General features: G+C 39.5%; 3 protein-coding genes across 14 annotated transcripts in view; 1 reads left to right on the forward strand and 2 right to left on the reverse strand.

The window, feature by feature from the left end:
• Positions 1-10,707, forward strand: part of shank3a (SH3 and multiple ankyrin repeat domains 3a) — a 315,840-nt gene extending 305,133 nt beyond the window's left edge. For 7 of the 12 annotated variants that reach the window (XM_041794579.1, XM_041794582.1, XM_041794581.1 and 4 more), the window contains one exon: positions 5,646-10,707. In XM_041794579.1, coding sequence (XP_041650513.1) covers positions 5,646-6,216 — 571 coding nt within the window. In that variant the 3' untranslated portion in view covers positions 6,217-10,707. The other 5 variants (XR_005992309.1, XR_005992308.1, XM_041794583.1 and 2 more) reach the window with 5 other exon arrangements.
• A 2,592-nt stretch (positions 10,708-13,299) lies between these two features.
• Positions 13,300-15,013, reverse strand: odf3b (outer dense fiber of sperm tails 3B). The gene is made up of 7 exons (XM_041794704.1): positions 14,955-15,013; positions 14,418-14,533; positions 14,131-14,334; positions 13,919-14,020; positions 13,705-13,823; positions 13,484-13,624; positions 13,300-13,392 (listed from the first exon to the last, which is right to left on the reverse strand). The coding sequence occupies exons 2-7, from the start codon at positions 14,527-14,529 to the stop codon at positions 13,300-13,302; spliced, it is 771 nt and encodes a 256-aa protein (XP_041650638.1). The 5' UTR covers positions 14,530-14,533; positions 14,955-15,013.
• Positions 15,014-17,299: 2,286 nt separating this feature from the next.
• On the reverse strand, positions 17,300-21,399 carry zgc:77752 (uncharacterized protein LOC393862 homolog). The gene is made up of 12 exons (XM_041794706.1): positions 21,209-21,399; positions 21,044-21,124; positions 20,600-20,718; positions 19,507-19,644; positions 19,110-19,381; positions 18,727-19,029; positions 18,420-18,626; positions 18,228-18,344; positions 18,019-18,120; positions 17,819-17,899; positions 17,639-17,749; positions 17,300-17,536 (listed from the first exon to the last, which is right to left on the reverse strand). Exons 1-12 carry the CDS (start codon positions 21,397-21,399, stop codon positions 17,414-17,416), a joined length of 1,845 nt encoding a protein of 614 aa, XP_041650640.1. The 3' UTR covers positions 17,300-17,413.
• Between the last annotated feature and the right edge of the window lie 244 nt (positions 21,400-21,643).

Here is a 21,643-nt window from a genome sequence, read left to right on the forward strand (position 1 = left end):
AACAGTGCTGTTTCTGTGTAATATCTGTGGGTTTTCTTTTTGTAACTCCTTTGGTACAATAAAGTCCTTTATTATTTCTGCAGATGTGAGGACACCGAAGACAGTAAACCTTAAGGTTATAGCTCCTAGGGTAAACTTATTCTTTTTTAACGTATTTATCCTAACAAGCCTATCAACTAATCCCAAAAAAGCAACCTTTTTATACATTTGTTTCTTTGTTTCCTTTTATGATAATTAGTTACCTTGTTTGCACCACCTTGCTCCTACACCTGCACACTCTTCCTAATTAAGTTTTTAAACACCATAAGTTACTGCTAAAGTGCTATGCTTTAGCTCTTAGAATACAAAGAAGCTTCATGGATTTTATAGAAATACAACAACACTGCAGCCTTCGTGGGGTCTAAATTTATAGTTTTTACAGTTACAGCTGTACAGTAAATTAGCTACTCTTTGTGTTGTTAAGCATTGACAGGAGACAGTGTGGTAGCCACTAAGCTAGTGTTAGATAGTTTGTAGGGTTTGGAGATACATCAACATTATTTATGTATCAGAGTTTTGGAAAATTGAGGTTTTAAAAATTAAAAATCCAGCTTTTCTCTCAAAATTCCCTTTAGTAGTACCAAAAGTTAAAGCTACTGTCAGAAAGTAGATGTTATTCTAGTCGACCCCTGTAAAAAAAAATGATAAGTCAGAATTACATGCTGATCATGTATAACCTTTGTTCTCCAACTAAAAGAATTACATCCTGCTGACCCTTAATAATCGATCATTTCAATCACTGTGAATCTTTTGGGCGTTTTGTTGTTTTGTTTTTGAAGAGGATTAAATTGTGAACAAATGCACTTTTGGTCAACTTACAGCAAAGTTTTCATCCCACATTATTTCAGTTGCAGAGATGACAAGCAATTCAACACAAATACAGAAATAATCAGAATTCTTCCAACAGTCTTGTTTGCTTTTGTAGGTCACTCAGAGACTTTAGCTTCATTTTAGTTGGTTGATTAAGTAGTTTAAAACTTTCAGACCCTGACACTTTGACCTGTAAGGATAATTCATTTTACTTTTTAAAATTTCATTAATAAAATAAAAGCATAACTCATGTTGAATTGTTTCTTTTTCATTAGGCTTTTTTATTTGAGCAGAAAAGAAAAATTAAAATTGTAAATCCAGTTTGGTGGGAAAAATTCAGAAACTCAATTTTTTGGCCATATCCATCCCTAGTCAGTTGTGCGTGGCTGCAGAGTTTTAGGCCCTATTCACATGAAGACAAATACAGGAGTATACGCAAACGTTTTTTTTTTCCTATCAGTGTTTCATCCAAATGGAAACAGCGTTTTGGGAGGCCGTAAACGCTACTTTTTGAAACCGGGTCCCAGAGTGAAAAAATCAGTAAACGCTTACTGTTTCGTTTCTGTGTGGACAGCCAACCGCATCTTCCTTGAGACGATTACGTCATACATAGCATAGCCCACTTGCGCTGACAAACTAAAACAACAATGGTGAATTACAGGGTTGTGTTCGTGCTGCAGAGGCTACTGAGCTTATTTTGGCTTTTATAGCAAAATCTGATGCTCCTTTACCACCACTGAGAACAGCACACACCAGATGTTCTTAAATCCTCTGCAGAGAACAACAAGAAGGGCAACTCGGAGAAAGTTTGTGGCAGTTTTCAGTAGGGGCTGTTACGAAGTTCAAACTTAGTTTTAATGGCCAGGTTTTGATAAACAATATGCTTAAAAGAAATAGAGTTATCAGGAGGGTTAAGATGCCTAGGAAGAGTAAGGCATCTAGCTTTGATGGTTAAGTTTAGGTAAAGGTCTGGGAAATGCCTGGACCTCAGAGTTCCTGGAGAACCTGTGTAGTGAGTCATTGTTGGTGCAAACAAGGTAATAGCTATGGAGGCATGCTTTCCTAAATGCCTCTCCTCATCTCTAACACACTATCACTGTTGGGTTAGCACTTAAGACCCTGCTAGTTGCCACCCCTCCAGCCTTTCCTTCAGCCTTTCCTTGAGTCCTTGTTCAAATAAAAAAAAATAATACATCCACTGCTTGTTTCAGCCATCACTGATATAAAGTTGATAAGAGCAGAAACAGATGTTTTTCTTCTTATCATCATCCCCCATCCTACTACATATCAGTGATAACCTCACAGTTTGAAGGATGTATTTTCACAGGTATTTGAACATGACTGAACTATAATGGTGGGTCATGTTAAAATCATACCCCATGGTCTTAGCAGTAACAGGCATGTAAATGACAACACTACTTTGTTGGAAGTTCTGAGGGGACACAGAGTTTCACAAACAGGGAACTAAAACTAATTTAGTTGAGTCATCTCATTTGATCGAGGTTTTCTACTCTGAACAATAACATCTGTCTGTACGTGTTAGATGTGTTTTCTGGCTTCACATCAGATGTTTTAAAAACAAATTATATTTTTGATTTCCATTGTAGCTGTCAATGATTTCAATCAATGTTTGTTTTAATATGCTGTTCAGGAGAGTCTCTAGCTTTCAAATACATCAGGAGGGAGGAAGTTGTTACTCCTTAGAAGTTTCTTCTTTTGGCATTATTTATTTTTATGTGGATAAGAAGAGTGAAAAATAGTTCTTTTATTTTCTCTGAACTTCAGTGTTGATGAAGAGGAGCTGAAGGATTTACTTAAACAAACAGAGTTTTAAAACTTGATAGAAGTATTGCACTCACTGTATCATCATTCAAAGCAGCTGAACAACTCCTCACAACATTAAGTGTCATATTTTTGTGTAGTGTTTGATAACAAAGCTAATTCTTTGTAATTATAATTGTGGCCCTCCTCATGGGAGTGATGGTTTGTGTTGACAGAAGTCTGCTGCCACTCCTTGTTGTTGCTTCTGGACATCTTGGATGCAGGATTTTCCTCCAGTACCTCCATAAATGTAGTGCTTTAAAAATGAAACAATTCTGTAAGCATAGTTTTTTCTTTATTGTAACAGCCTCATGCACATATTTTCAGCTCTTGTTACCAGTATTGTACCATATTTAAAAAGCATTGTCTGTTACCAAAATAATATAGGGTGAAAAGCACATTCATCCTCATTATTTGGGACTTTGCCTTCCCTGTGTGATCATAAAAGAAAAAGCAAAGTCCTCATGTGGCGTTGAGCCGAATTCAGCTTTGTCCCAATCCATTGTTGATCTGCAACATCATTAACAGCAAGATCTGAGGATGGAAAAGGTGACCATGATATCAAGTATGACATATCATGTAACACCCACTTCTGATTGGACTCATCCTCTTTTGAGAGTATGCAATCAAAGTCTTCCTCACCACATCCATCCTGACAGTTGATTGCCCTCGGCTGTGACAAAGATGATCATGCACACCATTATTTCTCTCTCTCTCTCTCTTTACTGCATTTGTTCCTCCTCACCCGCTGCATAGGCACCCCATCACCCTTAATTAGTTACTCCATCACTTACCCCATCCACTGCGTGCCCCATTTAAATCCAAATATGCTGCTGTATTCTGCCTCTCTTGTACCCACCATGTTCACATGCTGTGTATTATAGCTTTGGGGTGATGTAGACACTTGTGGTTCTCATTTTTGTGCCCTTTTATTTTCTGTTCTTCTCTGTTTATGTAATTTGCAAAGTTTTGTTTTGTTTTCAGTGATTGTGTTGAGGATGGCCATGATCCCTGACTGTTTATGCTTATTGGACACTGTAGGTTCCCAAAACATTATCAAAGCAAAAAATTGAGCAAATTGGTTTCATTATCAGAAATTCAAACACAGTTTAACCTTGAATGCAGAGCAGTACATACAAGTGTAAGATAATATCTGTTACTAGTGAAATAATGTAAAAATGTGTTTGCAAACAGCAACATAGTGATTTTATTTCACTGTGAACAACAACAAAAGCAATCAAAAGTCAAGGGACATGCTTCTGCCTTGAGTTTGTTTGTTTGTTTTTCTTTGTGCAGTGTTTGATATGTGAATAGTGTGTTCATTTCTCTCATGTAGCTCACTGGTCAGACCTTCAGCGCTGAAGCCTACTGTGCTGTCTGTTATGTAAGAGACATATACCAAAATCCTCACATGCACATACAGAAATGTAAACTAAAATCCTTCATATTCATAGTCACACACACTTACACAAATGCACTTACCCCACACACAATCACAGTGTTCACATACAAAAAGCAGAGACAGCAGAGTTGGCTAATGCTGACTCTTAAGGCTGGTCGGCAGGCTGCGTCTCATGGAGTGATGCTAACATTCTCTCCCATTGCTCTCTCTCTGCTCACCTTGCATGCTCCGCCCTGCTGCTCTGATCTGATTGGTCTAGAACTGACTGTGCGCCCAGGAGGGCAGGACGACTGTGTAAGTGCGCATGGAGCTCATCTCATATCCGTCGGCTCCCTGTAGTCTGATCATTACTCCAGCCTGTGCGCTGCCAAGCTCCATTTTAGTCCAATTCTTACCTCTATCTGACTTTGAAACACATGCAGAAGAGAACGAACATGAGACACACGCTAACATGCATGAGTAAATCAGACACCATTGCACAAACTCTTTCCCCATGTAGACCTCTCCTCTCTACCTCATCAAGCCTGCACCAAGCTAGTGCGAGCCTCAGTCCTTAATCCATCCCTCTTTTCTTTCCTGGCCATCCTTACCTCCATTAGATCTATAGATTACTGATCAGACACTTTTAACTTCTCACAAATATGTTTCATATTATTTATTCAGAGGTTCAGATGTGAATGTTAGATAAACCAGCACTTAAGAGACAGGAGTGAATGTTTCAGGATCTGAATTACTCATGTTTGGGCTAGTACTCTTTATACTGCTGATGTTTAGATTTGTTTGGTTGGTTAATGTGATTGGCTTTAAGATAGAAATTATGCAATTGCTGAAATAATTGAAGTGTTTGCTTTGCTTCCAAGCTAAAAAATAAAAAAAAAGAATAATTTTATCAGCAGGCCAAGTGTACTCTGTGTAATTACATGACCTTACATTGTAAAGTATATATAGCAGCTGAAAAATTCACCTCTTAATACATTTCTATGAAAAACCCATGTCTTAAGTAATGGGTGATACAAACTTAAAACCAAACATTAACCGTACTCATTTTAGCACTCTAAATGTTGGTTTGTGTGTATGCGAGTGAAAGTCTCTTATGTGGGGAGTGGGTGGATGCTCAGACTGTATCTGGTCAGTTTTTCTAATTCTACTGTTTCAATGTAAAACATTTAATGCTAAACCCTTTGCTTTTTACAGGTCATTTCAGGGAGATTGTATTGTATGCATTTGCTGGAAGTAGCTTTTTGTTGAATTCATTAGAGTGAAAGACTTTTAATGGCCACACTGACCCAGTGTAGGAGGGGTTTTAGGGAAAACAATTCCATCTTATTATCAAATAAGGAGAAGAAAATACTTTAGCTTTGATGTAACTCTTGAAACATGATGCAAGTCTGGTTTCTTGAGAGAAAAACCAACAAGTGCAGCTTGCTGTTTTGCAGTTGCTGTGATGTGAGATTAGTCTGTTATTAACCTGTAGCCTTGACTAACTTAAAGTTAAGCAGAACCTTCAGTGTTGAATACATGTTGTCATTCCTCTCCACTGATAACCCTCTCTTTCTCTGTCTGTCTCCTTAAGACTTTTCAGCAGCCTAGGAGAGCTCCACACCATTTCTCAGAGAAGTTATGGCACCACGTTCACCATCCGCCCTGGTAGCCGTTACCCAGTCACCCGACGCGCCCCCAGCCCAGGTTCAGGCTCACCTGACCGGGGCGATCCTCTTGGACGTTTCTCAGGCTTCGGCCTACCAACCTCACCAACTACACCCCCACAAACCATCCTCAAATCCTCCAGCCTCAGCCTCCCCCAGGAGCCTAAAGAAGTCCGCTTTGTGATGAGGAGCTCCAGCGCCCGTTCCCGCTCTCGCTCCCCATCCCCATCACCTTCCCATTCGCCTGGGCTGGGCTCACCACTTTTAGCCCTCCGACCCTTCCACCAGAAACCTCTCCACCTCTGGAATAAGTACGATGTAGGAGACTGGCTGGAGAGCATCAATTTAGGAGAGCACAGAGCAGGGTTTCAGGACCATGAGATCGAGGGCTCTCACCTCCCAGCTCTCACTAAGGATGACTTTGCAGAGCTGGGAGTGACACGCGTTGGACACCGTATGAACATTGAACGAGCACTGAAAATGCTGCTAGAGAGCTGACCCCTGCCCTGAGCCACACAAAGAGAAAGATGAAGATCTGCGAGTTACAGAGTCGATTGAAGAGAAACAATGAGGACCACTCCTCCTTTACTCTGGCTGCTTTTAAGTTCTGCATCACCAGTGTTTACCTGTGGTCCTTGACCACACATTTTGTTCCTGTCTCATTAATACCCTGCACTCTGCACTGCACTGAAGAGGAGGAATCAGTCCATTCATTCCCCTCCACTCAGGCCTTAGTGTCTGGCCGCCTTCTGACCTGAATTCAAAAAGATCAGACCTCAAAATGAGCTCTTTTTTTTTCCTCACTGAGGAGAATCCTACGAGCTCCAATTAAAACATTAAATTTGTGAAAGATTCAGTTATTTCCTGAGTATGCCCCAAGTGTTCTCCCTCACTAGTCCCTTCACTCCTCTCTACCTCTACCCCTCCATCTCTGAGGCCCCTGGAAGCCTTTTGAAGTTCGAGTAAAGGAGGAGGAGGTGAAAGAATTTTTTCTTTCCAAACAGGAAGCTCAGTTGCCTTTCAAAATATTTCTACAGAGATCATCAGTGATGAACACAGGACTATGAGCATATATAGCTATACCTGCTGTTGTTTTTAAACCGAAGACTTTGAGCCCAGAGGTGGAGCTCCACAAAGTAAACCATGGGAGAAACCCCTCCGCCTTGGTATCCAGACTGTGCTATCTATTATATTTGGAGAATGTTTAACCAACACTCGTGGCTTTTTTCATAATCAATTTTTTGGTTTTCCAAAGGGAATATTATATATATAGGTATTATATAATATGATATACAATATATGTATTGAAATATAGCTTTCAGAAGAAAAGACAATGTTGCAAAGAGGAAATGTAATAAATTAATCTGCGCCTGTTTTTGGTTTTTAGTATAGAAGGCAGAGAAATCTTTAAATTTATTCCACCAATAGTTTACTCATTTCTACCGATTATATATACATATATATAAATATATATATTTGAAATTTGAAAAAAGTATATAGATATGAAAAAGAAAGTTTTGTCATAGGTATACAGTTTCCTCATGGTCACCCTTTCTTGAACCGTAGCATGAAGAGTTGCATCATGTCTTGGACCGAGAGTGTGTTTGTTTTTATTTTCTTACGGTCTTCCTTCATATTAAAGGGCATCCCGTAATGTGAGGCTAAGACCCCAGTCGACTCCCATCCCTACTGCTGCATCTGCAGACATGGCCTGACGTGGTTGTGACTCAGCTTTACCCACAGAAACATGTAGAAAGGACCACTGACTGAAACAGCTGCTTGGTATAAAGAGGCCCTTCATCTTTTGTCTGTGAACCACTCAGGGATGGAAGTTTGGGACACTAGCATGGAGATATTGTTGGCTGTTATTTTGATACTATTCTTTTCAATATATGCCTTTGAGGACAATTTAACACCACAGTTTGAAAACTGTTTGAGGGCTAGTTAAAAAAATTCCATCCCTGCAACCCCTGATGATGCCTCTCAGACTAGGCTGGCATAGAGAGAATAGGAGAGCAAAGAAGGTAAAAGTTGGATTGTTCCCCTCACTCATAGAGAAATAATCATGAAAGAACAAGAGAGCAGACAACTGTCAGGATTAATTTTCACAGCAGATATAAACAGCTATTTAGTGTGTGAACAAAGCTGAATTAAGCTTTAACTGTTGAATTATATTGTCCTTTAAATTTACTTCAGTATAAGCATCTCGGTTTATACAAACTGAACTTAAAGCTTGTGCCCCTCTGAAATGCCACGGCAGGAAATGTGTCAGTAGTCTATCAGGCTGTGGGGATGGGAAAGCCTCTGTGAGGTCTGTGAGGAAAATTCAGGATTTTACAACCTGGCAGTGTCTACAACATCGCTGCTTCCTTGTATCTTTGCAGTTTACTTAGTGATTAAAATATTATCATAAACAGAAGCAGCCAGGACTGTAAAAAATAAGACCCAGGTTGTAAGAGCAAAAAAATAAAATAATACAAATACAACTGAATTTTCCTTTAACAATACAAAATCTACAATTGTACTTATGAGTAGCTTCTGCTGGCAGTGAGAAACAGTGAGTTTTATTCACGCAACAAAAGCATTTTATCCATGGCTTTTCTCTAACAGAAGGCTGCCAGGTGATCTCTATTACTACTAAAAAAACGCACATCAGCAGATTCAGTCAGTACGCCAAGGCACTTTAACTTGGCGAAAAGCTCTGTGCATCTTTTTTCTTCTTTTTTTGCTAGCAGTTTGTAAAAGCGGGTGGAGAAAATCTTGTCGTATCTGGGTTGTAGGAATAGCACTCACTGCCTCACTGTGACCTCACTGATTTCTTTTCTTCTGACTCCAGTGTTACAGTCTGATTCATTTGAACTCTCTGTGTTTCCTTGTTTATTTGGTTGATTTGTTACCCTCAGACACTGTGGGTAGATTTTGTAGCGTGTGGAACATGATACTTTAATCTTTCACTCATTTGAATTTTAGAGTGACAGAAAAATATGAAGAAAAAAAACAAATATTCTGTCCATTCTAAACCTACTTACACTTGTACAAATGAACAAACTACAAATATTTGCTTTTTTAAAATCACAAGCAATGTATATATGATAGATTTCATATAAATTTTTGAAAAAAGTATATAGATCTATATATGAATGTTTGGCATATATGCATAGTTAACCACCTGTGGAAAGGTGAGCAGATTTTATTCTTTCTATGAACTCTTGAACTTTTGAATTCTGAACTATGAACTAGGGGATGATTTGCACAAAACAAGGTGACAAGGTGCTAACATAAAAGCCACCCAACGTCCAAGCGCATGCGTGCATCTGGATTCCCTGAATCTCTGTGTGGTCGTTCCTTTCACCGTGTGCGTGTGAATGTGTGAGTATGCGTGAGTATGCGTGCAGATGCTTGTTTATTCCTTTTTTGTGTGTGTGTTTGTTTGAGTGAGTGTACGGTTGATTGTTAGGGTTTACATCTTTGGAGTTAGTCCACTATAGCCTTACTGTATTACCATCAGAGATTCCCGGCAGTGGCTGTGTCACACAAACACACACACATAACATACACACAAACAGAAAAATGCGCACACGCACACTCATGTATAGTTTCACATCCATCATTTTTCTGCATCCTTGTTTTGCTTTTTAAAATGTGGACTGCTCTGCCATAGACAGAGAGAAAGATGAACACATAGTGTTGAATGAAACCATTGTGGCATTTTATATTGCAGAACAACCTGAACTCAACTTGTGACTGTGTAGGTGCGACTTATGCAGTGTCACTGTTTTGTACACACGTTCCCAGATAGCATTACGCGCTCCTTACCCTCCACTCTGTCTGGCAGCACTCCTTTTTCCTTTTTCAGACCTTCAGTTTCTGAGTTTTTTGAGATGCTATATGAGGTGATTAAGTGAGGAATAAACAACACAAAGGAAAATGTGCCAAAAAATAACTTTTAACTGTATATTTATCTTTGCTTTAGGACTATCTTAGTTACAGCATTCTTGAGCTGTTAGACTCAATAATATGGTGCCATCTCCTGGAAATCTTGAGAACTACGGACATTTGTTAGATATCTCTGTATTTCCGACAGGTGGAAATGCAGTCATTGTTATTATTTTATGAAGTAGCAGGCTAGTGCATTTATACATTTATATATGTGGATATAACGGATTATATCTATATATATATATTCTATAAAGCCTGTGTATAACTACCTGTGAGCTTTGCATTAACCTTTCTCTTTACATTTTGAGACAGAGTATCACAACTGCTTGATTTTACTGTGATGAAGGATATTATCCAGCTTTGCTTACTTTTCCCATAAAAATAAACAAAACACAAACACACACACGAGGTGAATGTGTATAGTTTGGAATCACACAGGCTGGCCTGGTTTAAACCTTAACGCTGTAGTGAATACCTGGTCAGATGGTTGTGTATGTTTACCACTAATACAGATGCAAAATGATGCTACAGAGCAATGTGTAATTGAACTTACACACCATTAGGTCAAATAAGTTAAGTGAAGGGGTTATCTTTGTCTTATTTCTAATCAACAAAGCACAATCTACATAGCATAGGGGGAGCAGTGTAACCTTTTTAAAAACCCACTGGGGTCCAGTCATCCACTGGAACCAGTGATCTTATCATCAAAGGGGTTTTTTCTTTCATTGTTGGTTTTCTCCTTGTTTGCACTGTGAAGTTTAGAAAGGTGGAAGTATCCCTGCAATGCCTCAGCCTTGTCTCACTGTGAACATCCCCTTCTCAGCATCCAATAAACCCAGAAAATCATTTACAGCTTTCTCTTAGTGACTTCTGGATTCTTAAAGTGTTAAAGCCCCCTCCCTTTTAATAAATGAAGGCCCAAGTTTAATAACGGTTAACCAGAAGCTACCTAGTATTTTTCATGCAAACAGAGAAAGGGCGATACTGAAGTTTGAGACAAGATCTGAGCCGTTTTCCAGGATATCTCCACCACAGAGATATATGTTTGTTATATTATGTAATAAATTTATAATTAAAACATGAACTGAACAGAATTTTACTGTCATAAATGTTTGTACCTGTGTGAGTTACTGTTCCATACAAAACCGTCAAATCTTAATAGAACTAGGGCTGCAGCACTGAAGGGCCCTCGCATCTCGGTGCATGCTGGGGTGTGTCGCAACCAAGAGGCTTTTTTGCAGGTCTCATGATGACCCATATGAAGACCAAAAATCATACACCTAGGTTGAATGGTGTTTGGGGGGTGAAAGTTTAAAAGGAAATATCATAGAAGGAACTGTTCAGTTGGCAGAAGGGGACGATATGATAAAGCAAAGATATTGATGCATGAATTTATTCAGGATCAATGTAGGATAGTCCTTGTGAATTTGAAGTTATCAGTAGGCTAAGTTTGGGCCATGGTCACGATCCCACCCTATGAAGTTTTAGATAACTTCAGATCTCCGTCTTGTATAGAATTAAGAAAGAATCTCAAAAAATGTGCTACCTACCTATCTGTCGGCGAAAAAAAACAAAAATTTGACCTTAGCTGTTTTTAGTGCACTTCAGTACGTTTTAGAGGATTGTTTATAAAATCTTTTTTATTCAGCTAGACCTAATACATATGTATATGTTATGTTTTGGGGCTTCCATGTGGACTGTATTTCCACCAAAATACAAAAATTCCCATGGGTGGTGACTTTCTGGAAAGTTTGGTGAGTTTTTGAGCAATTGATCTGACATGATAATAACACCTACAGATACAAGTAAAAGGGTCTGAGGTCGGCACTGGTGCCCTAACTAACACAGTTTCTATGTACAACATAATCAGTTATGGTCGTATGTCAAACTGATCTGCATTCAGCATCCTCACTAATTCAAATGACTGGACACACTGCCACCTTAAATCCTTTATCAAGGATGTAGCTGGCTGAGCATTTTACCAGACTTTAGTACATCTGCTGTCTGCTCATACATGCCAAGCAGCTGCATCTTTACAAAGTGCTGAAGGTGACTGTGCTCTCATGCCTACTGCAGGATCACAGTAAATCACAAAGACAAACATAATAACAATGTGGTTACATGGTACATTACATTTTCATTTAAAGGACAATGGAAAACAGACGCTCAATCAAAAAGTTAGTGCAACACCAGCAACCGTCAGATGAAACTTTACAGGACACTATACAATATCAAGAACAGCAACTCACCCCTTTCTAATTGAAAGCAGTAGTAACTGTAAGAAAAAGTATCAAATGAAACAGGTAAAATAATCAATTTTTAATTTGTACCATCATCCCTGCTACTTTCATTTGACAGATAGGTTGCAGTAACAGACATGCCAAAAAAAGTACTCTAACCTTCAGTATCAAAAGTAGAAAATAGGTGGTGTAAAAGCAGATCACAGTGCAATACTGTGCAGAACTTTCAGGCATGTTTGGGCCAAATATTGAGGCTGAAATAAGGCGTAGATGTGGGGACACCATCTGGCAGGAAGGAGGATTGACACAAAAACAGTCATGCTCTGGATTTCCTTGCATATTACCATAACAAAGTCCACACCTTTAGGACCGAGTATTGGTTAGATGTTTAAAGTAAACAGCCTAGAGTATCATCCAGGCAGGAAGTAGGGTTGCCACCAGCCTCTGGTCATACAGAAACCGCCAGCAGTCTCCTGGCGTATTGCTAGGGGTGATAAGGCCTGGACATTAGTGATGCCTTTGAGCTTGACCTTGGCTGCTGAATGACATACATGTATGTTAAGCTTGACTTGGATTCTGTTAGCTTTACGCTGTAATCATTATGATCAGAATAAAAAAAGAGTCTTGAAATATTTCTATTTGTATGACATTAATCGGTAGTATATGGAAATTATACTTCTTGTTTTAAATTACAGGGAAAATGAACTTTTTTTTCATGATATACTGAACATCACTTTTCATCTGGAAGTTTCATTAATCTTTAACAGCCAAAAACACTGGGATTATTAAAATGTAGATTTTTTTCACTTAAAAACAATACTTCATATTAATTTTAAATATTTTCTGTCTTAAGGCCTGAATTGCTTATATCAGTTATAGCATTTTGATACTGGAAATTTTTTATAATCAACCTGGAATTTTAATATCTTTAAACTCAATTTTAGATATCTGTCATTGGGTTTAACACACAGTGGTGACAAGCTGTGAAGTGTCAACATGAACACGGGCAGGTAAGTGATGTCAAGTATCACCAATTGGTGAAGTGAAAACTTTAAATATATAATAATCCCAACTTGACAAAATTACATCATGATATCATTAGTCAAATTTCATATATGGCCACATCATATTTAAAAATAAAACTATGTTAAATTGTTTTGTACAGTGTTTTTGCAGTCACTTAAAGCGTCCACAGGGAATAGCTTGGCTAATTATTGAGAGTATGCTACATAATTAATAAAAATGTCAAACCCTTTGTCTAATTCAAATTTGAATTGTAGATTCTTAGAACTTCTATGATAAATACCAACACAATAGGATCTGTAACTTTACCAATAAAATGTGATTTCTAGGTAGTTTACTTTTTGTATTTTATTTTGAAATGCTGAGAGAATGTGTGACACTACTCATGCATGTGATCAATGAATGGAGCGATGTACTGTGAGTGACGCAGTCCAAAGGAGAAGCTTGGAGCTTTTGCTCTCGTATTGGTCACCTATAGGAAGACACAAATGTCAATAAATCAACAAAATGTGAACTATCTCAGGCTTATTGTTGATCATTATGACAAGCTATGGTTCCCATACCCTCTCAGGATAGTGTGCACCTGGCCCTGGTTTTTTAGTTGAATCTCCTGGCGTATGGTTTCGACCTGTCATGCTGAAATTGGGAGGTTTGGGCATGTAAATGTACGGGTCCACAGCTTTGTAGGAAGCAGGGCCAGGAGTCTGAAGGAGAAGACAAGAACAGAGAAAACACTTGATAATTCTATTTCAACTTATTTCCTAGAATAGTGTTTCACACTTACATCCTTCATGTCCTCAGAGAACACAGATTTGCTGCGTCCACTGATGGAGTAGCAGGGAGCTGTAGCTCTGCCCACAGTTTTAGGCCCAAACACAGGAGGAAGTGTGTGTGCAGCTGGACCTGAGAGATGACAAAAGGCAATGTATAAATATTTCATTTCTTAAAACTTTGTTGTGTAAAGCTGACAAAACTTTATTGTAAATGCAACATTGTACCTGGGCTTTGGTCAATTCTATTCTCTGTGCTCCTTGCAGAAAGTGAATAAGCGGGGGATGATCGGAAAATCCATTTTCCTACATTCTCTGGGAAGTATTCTCCTAAAATGACATACATCCATCTTCAATTCATGTACGGAGTTCCATACTCTTAATGTTGATGAGAGATGAAGATCTTACAAAACTTTGGTATGCAAGAAGTTTTTGCTGACCTGGTCCAGGGGTTTTGAAGGCTTCTGGGTCCTTAGGGCGACCCAGTAGTGAAAATGCAGGTGAGCCATCTTGTCCTACTCTGGTCATGTTGGAGGGGATGAGGTACCTCGGCCCAGGGGAGAAGTTAGCACTGGACTGGTGTGTGCACACCCCAAAACTAAACATTGGTGCCTTGAGCCTGGTCGGGTCATGTTTAGTGTTCCCTTTATGGAGAAAAAAGCACAAGTCAGTAAAAATACATATAGTAAGGTGGAAGGAGCTGTCTTAAAGGCAATTTCAGCTCTACCTGTGAGTCCAGGCAGAGCATATTTAGGCCCTGGGCTACCATAGAGCGCAGCTATGGGTCCTCTTGGCTTGTGGGGCCTCCAGGTCCCCACCCAGCCCCCAGCATCTGACATGTTTCTGAGAATGAGAGAACAAACAAAAGTTGAAACACTCAAATCAGCGTGTCAAAAAACATAACTAAAAATTTCATTTTAGTAAATTAAACCAATAGGACATAAAGATTTCCAAAACTCATCACACTTATAAAACAGCACTTACATAAGCAGACACAAAAATCACTTATCAGTCTATTGTAACTGTACCTGCACTTCACAGCATTGTCACTAGGGCAGTATTTAGTGAATCTAACAATAATATTTCATGAATTAAGGCTAAAAGTAAATTAATATGTGGGTAAAGAGTAAGAAATGATCAACCAAAACAGTAACCTTGTGTGTCGCACACTCAGGTCTATCAGTGGAAACAGTTTTATAAATCAGTGCTGAGATCTGCTGAGGTCAGTTATTGATGTTTGGAAAACAAAAATAAATCATTTTACCTGGTTAAATTAGCCTCAGATCCTTCACTTCACTCTGTGTCAGCTTTTGTGCTCTGAGCTCAAACAAAAACTGTTTAGTGCATGTCAGCTTGCTATGACAACGTTGCCATGGAGATGACTCTTTGACAGGCATTCTTAATGTGTGTGTGTGAGTGTGTGTTTGTGTGTGTACAGTGCAGGAATGTCCGAAATGTAAAAACGGAACATGCTCTCAGCAGGTTTTGTAAATGATTTATTAAGTTTCAGAGGCTGAAACAGACACTTCAGGATCTGAGCTGTTAGCACTAATACTAATACCAGTACCAATATCAGTACTGGTATCGGTACTAATACTAGTATTATTAGATGGAACAAATGTACTTTATTTATGTGTCATTTACAGAAAGTGGCCAACTCTCATGAGTTTAAAAGATGTCAGAATTACAATTGCAGTGTTGTAAAAATAAAAAATAAAAAATACAAACAATTCTAAGGTTGCATGGTTTTCCCAGCTAAACAGCCTTGCAGATAAATTGTAAAAAGTTTAAGAAATAACTTTTAATGTCCATAATGTCACAAAGTAATGTTTTTAAAAATGAATGACATATTTGCATGAAACAAATTACAACTCACTTGCCCAGGAATGACAAAGAAAAGTGTAGAATTAAAGATCTTTTTAGTGAGTCTCTGATCAGAAATCTTTACAGTCCAAACACTAACATGTAATACAGGTACATCTCAAAAAATTAGAATATCATGAATAAGTTCAATATTTTTGTCACTCTTTTCTGAAAGTGAAACCCATATATTATATAGACTTGTTACACACAGAGTGATATATTTCAAGCCTTTTTTTCTTGAAATGTTGATGATTGTGGCATACAGATATGAAAACCCAAAATTCAGTGTCTCTAAAAACTAGAATATTACATAAGATCAGTAACAAAAGGATATTTTAAACAGAAATGTCAGGCTTCTGAAAAGTATGTTCATTTCTATGCCTTTAATACTTGGTTGGGCCTCCTTTTGCATGAATTACTGCATCAATGTGGCGTGGCATGGAGGCGATCAGCCTGTGGCACCGCTCACGGAAGCCCAGGTTGCTCTGATAGCGGCCTTCAAGTCATCTGCATTGTTGGATCCGGTGTCTCTCATCTTCCTCTTGACAATATCCCATAGATTCTCTACTGGGTTCAGGTCAGGCCAGTTTGCTGGCCAATCAAGCACAGTAACACCATGGTCATTGAACCAGCTTTTGTTCCTTTGGCAGTGTGGGCAGGTGCCAAGTCCTGCTGGAAAATGAAATCAGCATCTCCATAAAGCTTGCCAGCAGAAGGAAGCATGAAGTGCTCTAAAATGTCCTGGTAGATGGCTGCGTTGACTGTGGACTTCAGGAAACACAGTGGACCAACACCAGCAGATGCCATGGCAGCCCAAATCACCACTGACTGTGGAAACTTCACACTGGACTTCAAGCAATGTGCATTCTGTGCCTCTCCACTCTTCAAGGTCCCAGAGTATGGATGCCTGGATGTTGATCTGCTATAATATGCAGACATCAATGGAGCAGCAAGGAAAGTATTGCTTGGGGACGACACAACTCAAGCCAAGTCCTAGAACTAGTTGTGTTGGTGGAGCTATAATCTGCTTATCACCTTGTATTGACAAATGCCTCATGTTCCTATGCAGTGATATGTAGTGTAACTACACTCTCATTCATGTATGTGAAAGAGCAGAGGGCCTCAGGTTAGGCAGCAGGAGCTTGAATGTCATAGTTCGTATAGTTTAGGTCAGTGCTTTCCAAAGAGTTGGCCTGAGCCTATGGGTGGGTGCCAGAGATAGGGTTCTGCAGGTGGGCCACAAAAGAGAATTTACAATAATGATAAATCTTAGAAAAAAAAAAAACAAAACATCACATTTTAAATTACCATAAAATCCTTTATTACTTATTATCTTAAGACTCAGAAATAACAAAACACTGTGTGAAGTTTTAACTTATGTCACCTTTTATCATTTATTTTGTCAGATGTATACAACCAGTGTCATGGTTTAAAAGGAGTTTAGTGGAAAATCAAGCAGGAAGACGTTTTCTACTTATCATTAGTCACCACTCATTCATATTTCTCCCTTCTTCCCTTCTTTCTTCTCTCCCGCTCTGGTGATCAGCTGATTATGGGCATTCTGCTTCATGCTGAGCTTGTTGTAGATTCATGTGAATCATTGAAAAGAGTATGATCTAGACCTGCCCTCCTTGCAAAGTGTCTTAAAAATTTATTATGAATTGGTGCCATAAGATGATTGAGACTGAATTTACTTCCAGTACTCATGGTTTTGATGAAGCAAACACCATCATCTTCTTCTTTTTTCCACAGGTAGAAAGTAGTAAGAAGAGTTGGTTTTGGCTATTTTTTCCTAAAATCAATCCCATTGGATTAAATATCATAAACAGGGAGAATTGCTTCTGTTTTCCATGCTGCTCTTCAGAGAGTGGCATCTGTGCTGCAGGTTCTGCTGTGGTGTTGGTAGTTGTGGCAGGTTTCTCTCAAACTTGACTTCAGGACTTCCATCAAAGATGCAAGGCTTTCCATCTCCTCTAGAGGGCGCTGGTTGTTCAACAAGAAAGGGACATTAAATTCAAACCTAATCAACACCATATTAAAGGAACAAGTAAAGACTCCCAGACTTAACCATAACATGTGTCTTACCTTTGTTAGCGACCTCATCAGTCGTGACAACAGTGCTTCCTCTCTGTGAGGACAAAACCTGCTCACTGTACTCACACAGCTCAGCAGACAGTAGACAGTGTGTCTCTGGGGCTGGAATAAAGAAATATATTTCAGTCTTTTTTTTCTACAAGTCCAAGAAAACTTCAGGTGTTGTCTTACCTTCCTGAGCACACTGAGGGGCTTCTTGTTGTTTGCTCCTTGACTTAACTTGTCCACATCCTCTGCACCCAGAACTGGCTCCTGATGAAGTTAGGAGGAACCAGAGACAAGGCTGACTGGAAGTTATTGAAAAATCTTCTCTAAAAATTAATCTTTATACTGCCAATACTGCCAATATGTCCTTATTTGATACCACTGACCCTTAATTTTTCCAACCAGGTCCACAACAGACAGCTGAGAACGTGAGGATCAGACTCAGTGACCAGCAGAGCCCAGCCACACTCACTGCTGTTCAGCTCCTCCTGTTTAAAAAATACAAATATTAACCCATTTTCTCCACAGCTCTAAATCATACAAATATGTTAAGATATCAAACAGGTTACTTTTGTAGGATTTTTTTTTTTTTTACCTGAAGCAGAGCTGATCTTTGCAGGATGGTTTCCCCTGCAGGACCTGGATCTGCCATGGCTTTAGCAACAGTACGGGCAGCAGAGCTTGGGCCTGGATGTTGTGAGTTTCTGCCCAACTGTATACAATGATAAAGTTTTAGATGCATGCAAAGTTTTCAACTTTATATCGTCTTTTTAAGAATCATAGTAACCTTGGTGATGGAGATGGATTTATAAAGTTGTTTTTTAGCTGTGCATGTGCACCTCTCAGTGCAGTCGATGCTTGTTCCTATGTGTGAAATTGGGATGTCGAGTTTATAGGATTTCTTTTTGGGGATTAAATCAGCTTTTAGATCTTGTACACACCAGAGTCTCAGGTTTCTGAGTGCTGGGGTGCAGTATGGACTCCTCTCCAGATTCTTATAATGAAAGAATACAAAAAGAATTCATGATCAGTTTGATTAGATGGCATCATTTTTAACCTCATAACTTGCTGACCCAATGATGTAAAATTTTCACCTCACTGTTTGTGATCTTGTTGAGATCAGAGTCACTGTAGCTGCGTCTATCCAGCAGCACCTCTCCCTCACCCTCTATGAACCCCAGTGGCTCGTCCCAGGATGATACTGAATCTGTGTCCAGCCATGAGCCCTGATGACCCTCCCTCAGTAGGGGCAGGTACTGTTTGGCTGCCAGGGTCTCCCTCACCAACCTGCCCAGGGACCTCAGTGCTGCCCTTTTATCCAGCTCAGCGTGGACATCTGGAGGAGCAGGGAGACCCAGAGCCAAGCAGGACAGACGCACACAGAGGAGGTAGATCACCTAATAAGAGGACAGCAAAGGAGGAGGTTGGAAATGAGGAGGTAAATGTGATCATTGTGGAACAACTATCAAATCCTAACCTTTGGTATGTGTCTGAGTGAGCGTGCCTCCTGTCCGTGCAGCAGCAGTGCTTGCCGGTTTAAATAGTGCTGCAGGGTGAAAGGGGCTCCGTGCCGCAGGCTGAGGTCTGGGTATTGTACCAGCTGTGTGCCAGTCAGGCGTGCAAAGTCAAAGACCTGGCTGATCTGAGCCCTGGTTTGGATAGAGCGTGGACGTTTGATCCTCACAAAGTGGACCGCCTCACTTGGGCTGATATGCAGCGTGTAGATCAAGTAACAGGCTATTAGGACACCTGTTAGGGAGGAAGAACACAGCAGAGATTCACAGTGATAATACAATTATCATACAATCATGTTACATGTGCACAGGATAACACGTGCAGAATTTATAAAGACAGTAAACAGTGGATACTTCTACCTGTCCTGCCCAGGCCTGCATGGCAGTGTACGGCCACTTTTCCCTCCTTCACTGCAAAGGTCAAAACTTTCACTGCATCAATAACACCAACCAGGGAGGACACACCGAAATCTGGCATCCCAAAGTTGTAGAAGTAAACTGCACACAAAAAACATACACAGAAGAAATCTTTCAGAAACAAATTGAACAGTGAGAGTCACTTATTGTGTTTACAATGCTACGTATTATAGCATAATATTGTAGGGAACACTGGTGGACTCAGAAGGGGAGAAAAAGTGCTTTCCAGGATGCTCTTGCAGTCAACAAAATGCAATAAAGTGCCCTCCAGGGTGTACATTTAGTTGCCAAAATGTGGAAAAGTGTCCTCCATTGTGTACTTCAAGTGGATAAACTGTGGTGAAGTACTCTTTCAATGAACAAAATGCAGTGAAGTGCCCTCCAGGGTTCTCTTTTAGTGGACAAAATGTGATAAAGTGCCCTGTTGGGTGCCCTTCCAGTGGACTAAATCTGCTAAATTGCCTCTAGCATGCCTTCATGGTAGAAAAATTATGCCCTCAAGGGTGGCTTCTCAATGGAAAAAAACTGATAAAGTGCCCTTCCCTTCACTGAGTAAGCTCCTTAAGATATTACACATCACTAGTGACAGATGCTTCAGTACAGTGGTTTTTCTCCAAACTGAAGCTGACATCCTAACTTGTATATTTTTGTTACATGAATAGCTAAAAAACTCAAAATTCCTGTATTTTTTTTAAAGAAAAGTTTAAGACGTTTAAATTCAGCCAGGATCCCTAACCCTTTCATCATTAATATATGGCAACCTCTTGTGTGCTAGTGCCCTACAATATACAGTAGGGGCCCTTTTCATTTTCTTTAGACATCCTGAGTCCACCACTGGTAACACAGATCATGATTTGTATCAGTGGAAATGATATTGCACAAAGAGCAACTTTCTCTCATGATTTATTTCTAATTTCATGTTTCTCACACTTAATTAGTGACAGAAAATCAAAAAGCACAGCCTTTTAGATTTGACCATCAAATTAAGCAGAATTACTGCACTGATTGTTGTGTAATTACTGTGCTGAGATCTCACTGTCACTGTCCATGAAGATCTGTGGCGAGTATGTGAAGCCACTTTGACAATCCAGGGCTGGTCCACAGTGAGCGTGCTCTCCTGGCAGCTGCATGTTGATAATAGACTTGATGTTTAATCTGGAAAGAAGGCAGGAATAATAAGAAAACAGCTGATTCTGCGACTCAAATTACTATTAAATCTAGTAACTAAAGTTTGCACAAGATTAAAATTGCTGCCATTGATTGGTGTAAATCCAAATGCTGTCAGCCTTATTATAACTGTTTTTTTAAACCAAGGGTATTCTCAGTGAGATAAAGAAATCTCTTTTACAATGGAGTACAAGCCAAGACAGCAAAATTTTAAAATCACCACACTAATATGCCAACAAAGACCCTTCCACTTATAACTATTCCTCTATCATGCATGTCCATTCACTGCAGAATCATTAATGAATATAGTTACCTTTTAAATTGATCTATTATGTTGTACTTTTCAATCAGATGGTTGGATGGTCGTGCCATGGCAATAATGTCATCTGTCACCCTGAAATAGTCAGCATGTCTTACTCATTAAACGACCATGAACTGTTTTTGATACACAAATCCAATGATGCAGTCAGGGTCTCACCAGGAGGAGAAAACCCCTCTGATGGCCTGCTGATTCAGTCTCCAGCACTCTGGTCCTTCATAGCGGCAGTCAAGACCCCCACAGGCAAGCAGACAGAGGAGTTTGGGTGGGATAGCCTTCACCAGATTCTCTCTGGCCTGGGAATAGGATGGCTGAGGTACTGGTGTGTGTGGAGCGAAGGTCGGTTTCATCCTGCAGAATGACAGACACCTGGTAAGGTCAACCTGAGCTGATTCTGCCATTTATTATACCAAAAAAAGAAAGCCTCATGTTGCCTTCATTCAAGTGTATGAGGGCTTTTTAAATGCATTTTGTAAAACTGACAATTCATACAGTTTAGTAGTTTCGCCTTTTTTGATTTTTATTGCACAAAAGTTTGAATACTCAAGTAAAAAAATTTTAAATGCATTCTTCAAATCTCCTGACCACAATTAC

This window comes from Cheilinus undulatus, linkage group 9 (assembly GCF_018320785.1).
Source record: "Cheilinus undulatus linkage group 9, ASM1832078v1, whole genome shotgun sequence".
Taxonomy (NCBI): domain Eukaryota; kingdom Metazoa; phylum Chordata; class Actinopteri; order Labriformes; family Labridae; genus Cheilinus; species Cheilinus undulatus.

Excerpts from the sequence above, each read along its gene's own strand:
- zgc:77752 (XM_041794706.1), bottom strand. The coding sequence starts at position 21,399 with ATGAAACCGACCTTCGCTCCACACACACCAGTACCTCAGCCATCCTAT. Across the intron at positions 19,645-20,599 it reads GATCTTCATGGACAGTGACA|TTTACTTCTACAACTTTGGG; the intron begins GTGAGATCTCAG and ends TTTTGTGTGCAG. Across the intron at positions 19,382-19,506 it reads TGCAGGCCTGGGCAGGACAG|GTGTCCTAATAGCCTGTTAC; the intron begins GTAGAAGTATCC and ends CCTCCCTAACAG.
- odf3b (XM_041794704.1), bottom strand. The coding sequence starts at position 14,529 with ATGTCAGATGCTGGGGGCTGGGTGGGGACCTGGAGGCCCCACAAGCCA. Across the intron at positions 14,335-14,417 it reads TGCTCTGCCTGGACTCACAG|GGAACACTAAACATGACCCG; the intron begins GTAGAGCTGAAA and ends TTCTCCATAAAG. Across the intron at positions 13,824-13,918 it reads TAGAATTGACCAAAGCCCAG|GTCCAGCTGCACACACACTT; the intron begins GTACAATGTTGC and ends GTCATCTCTCAG.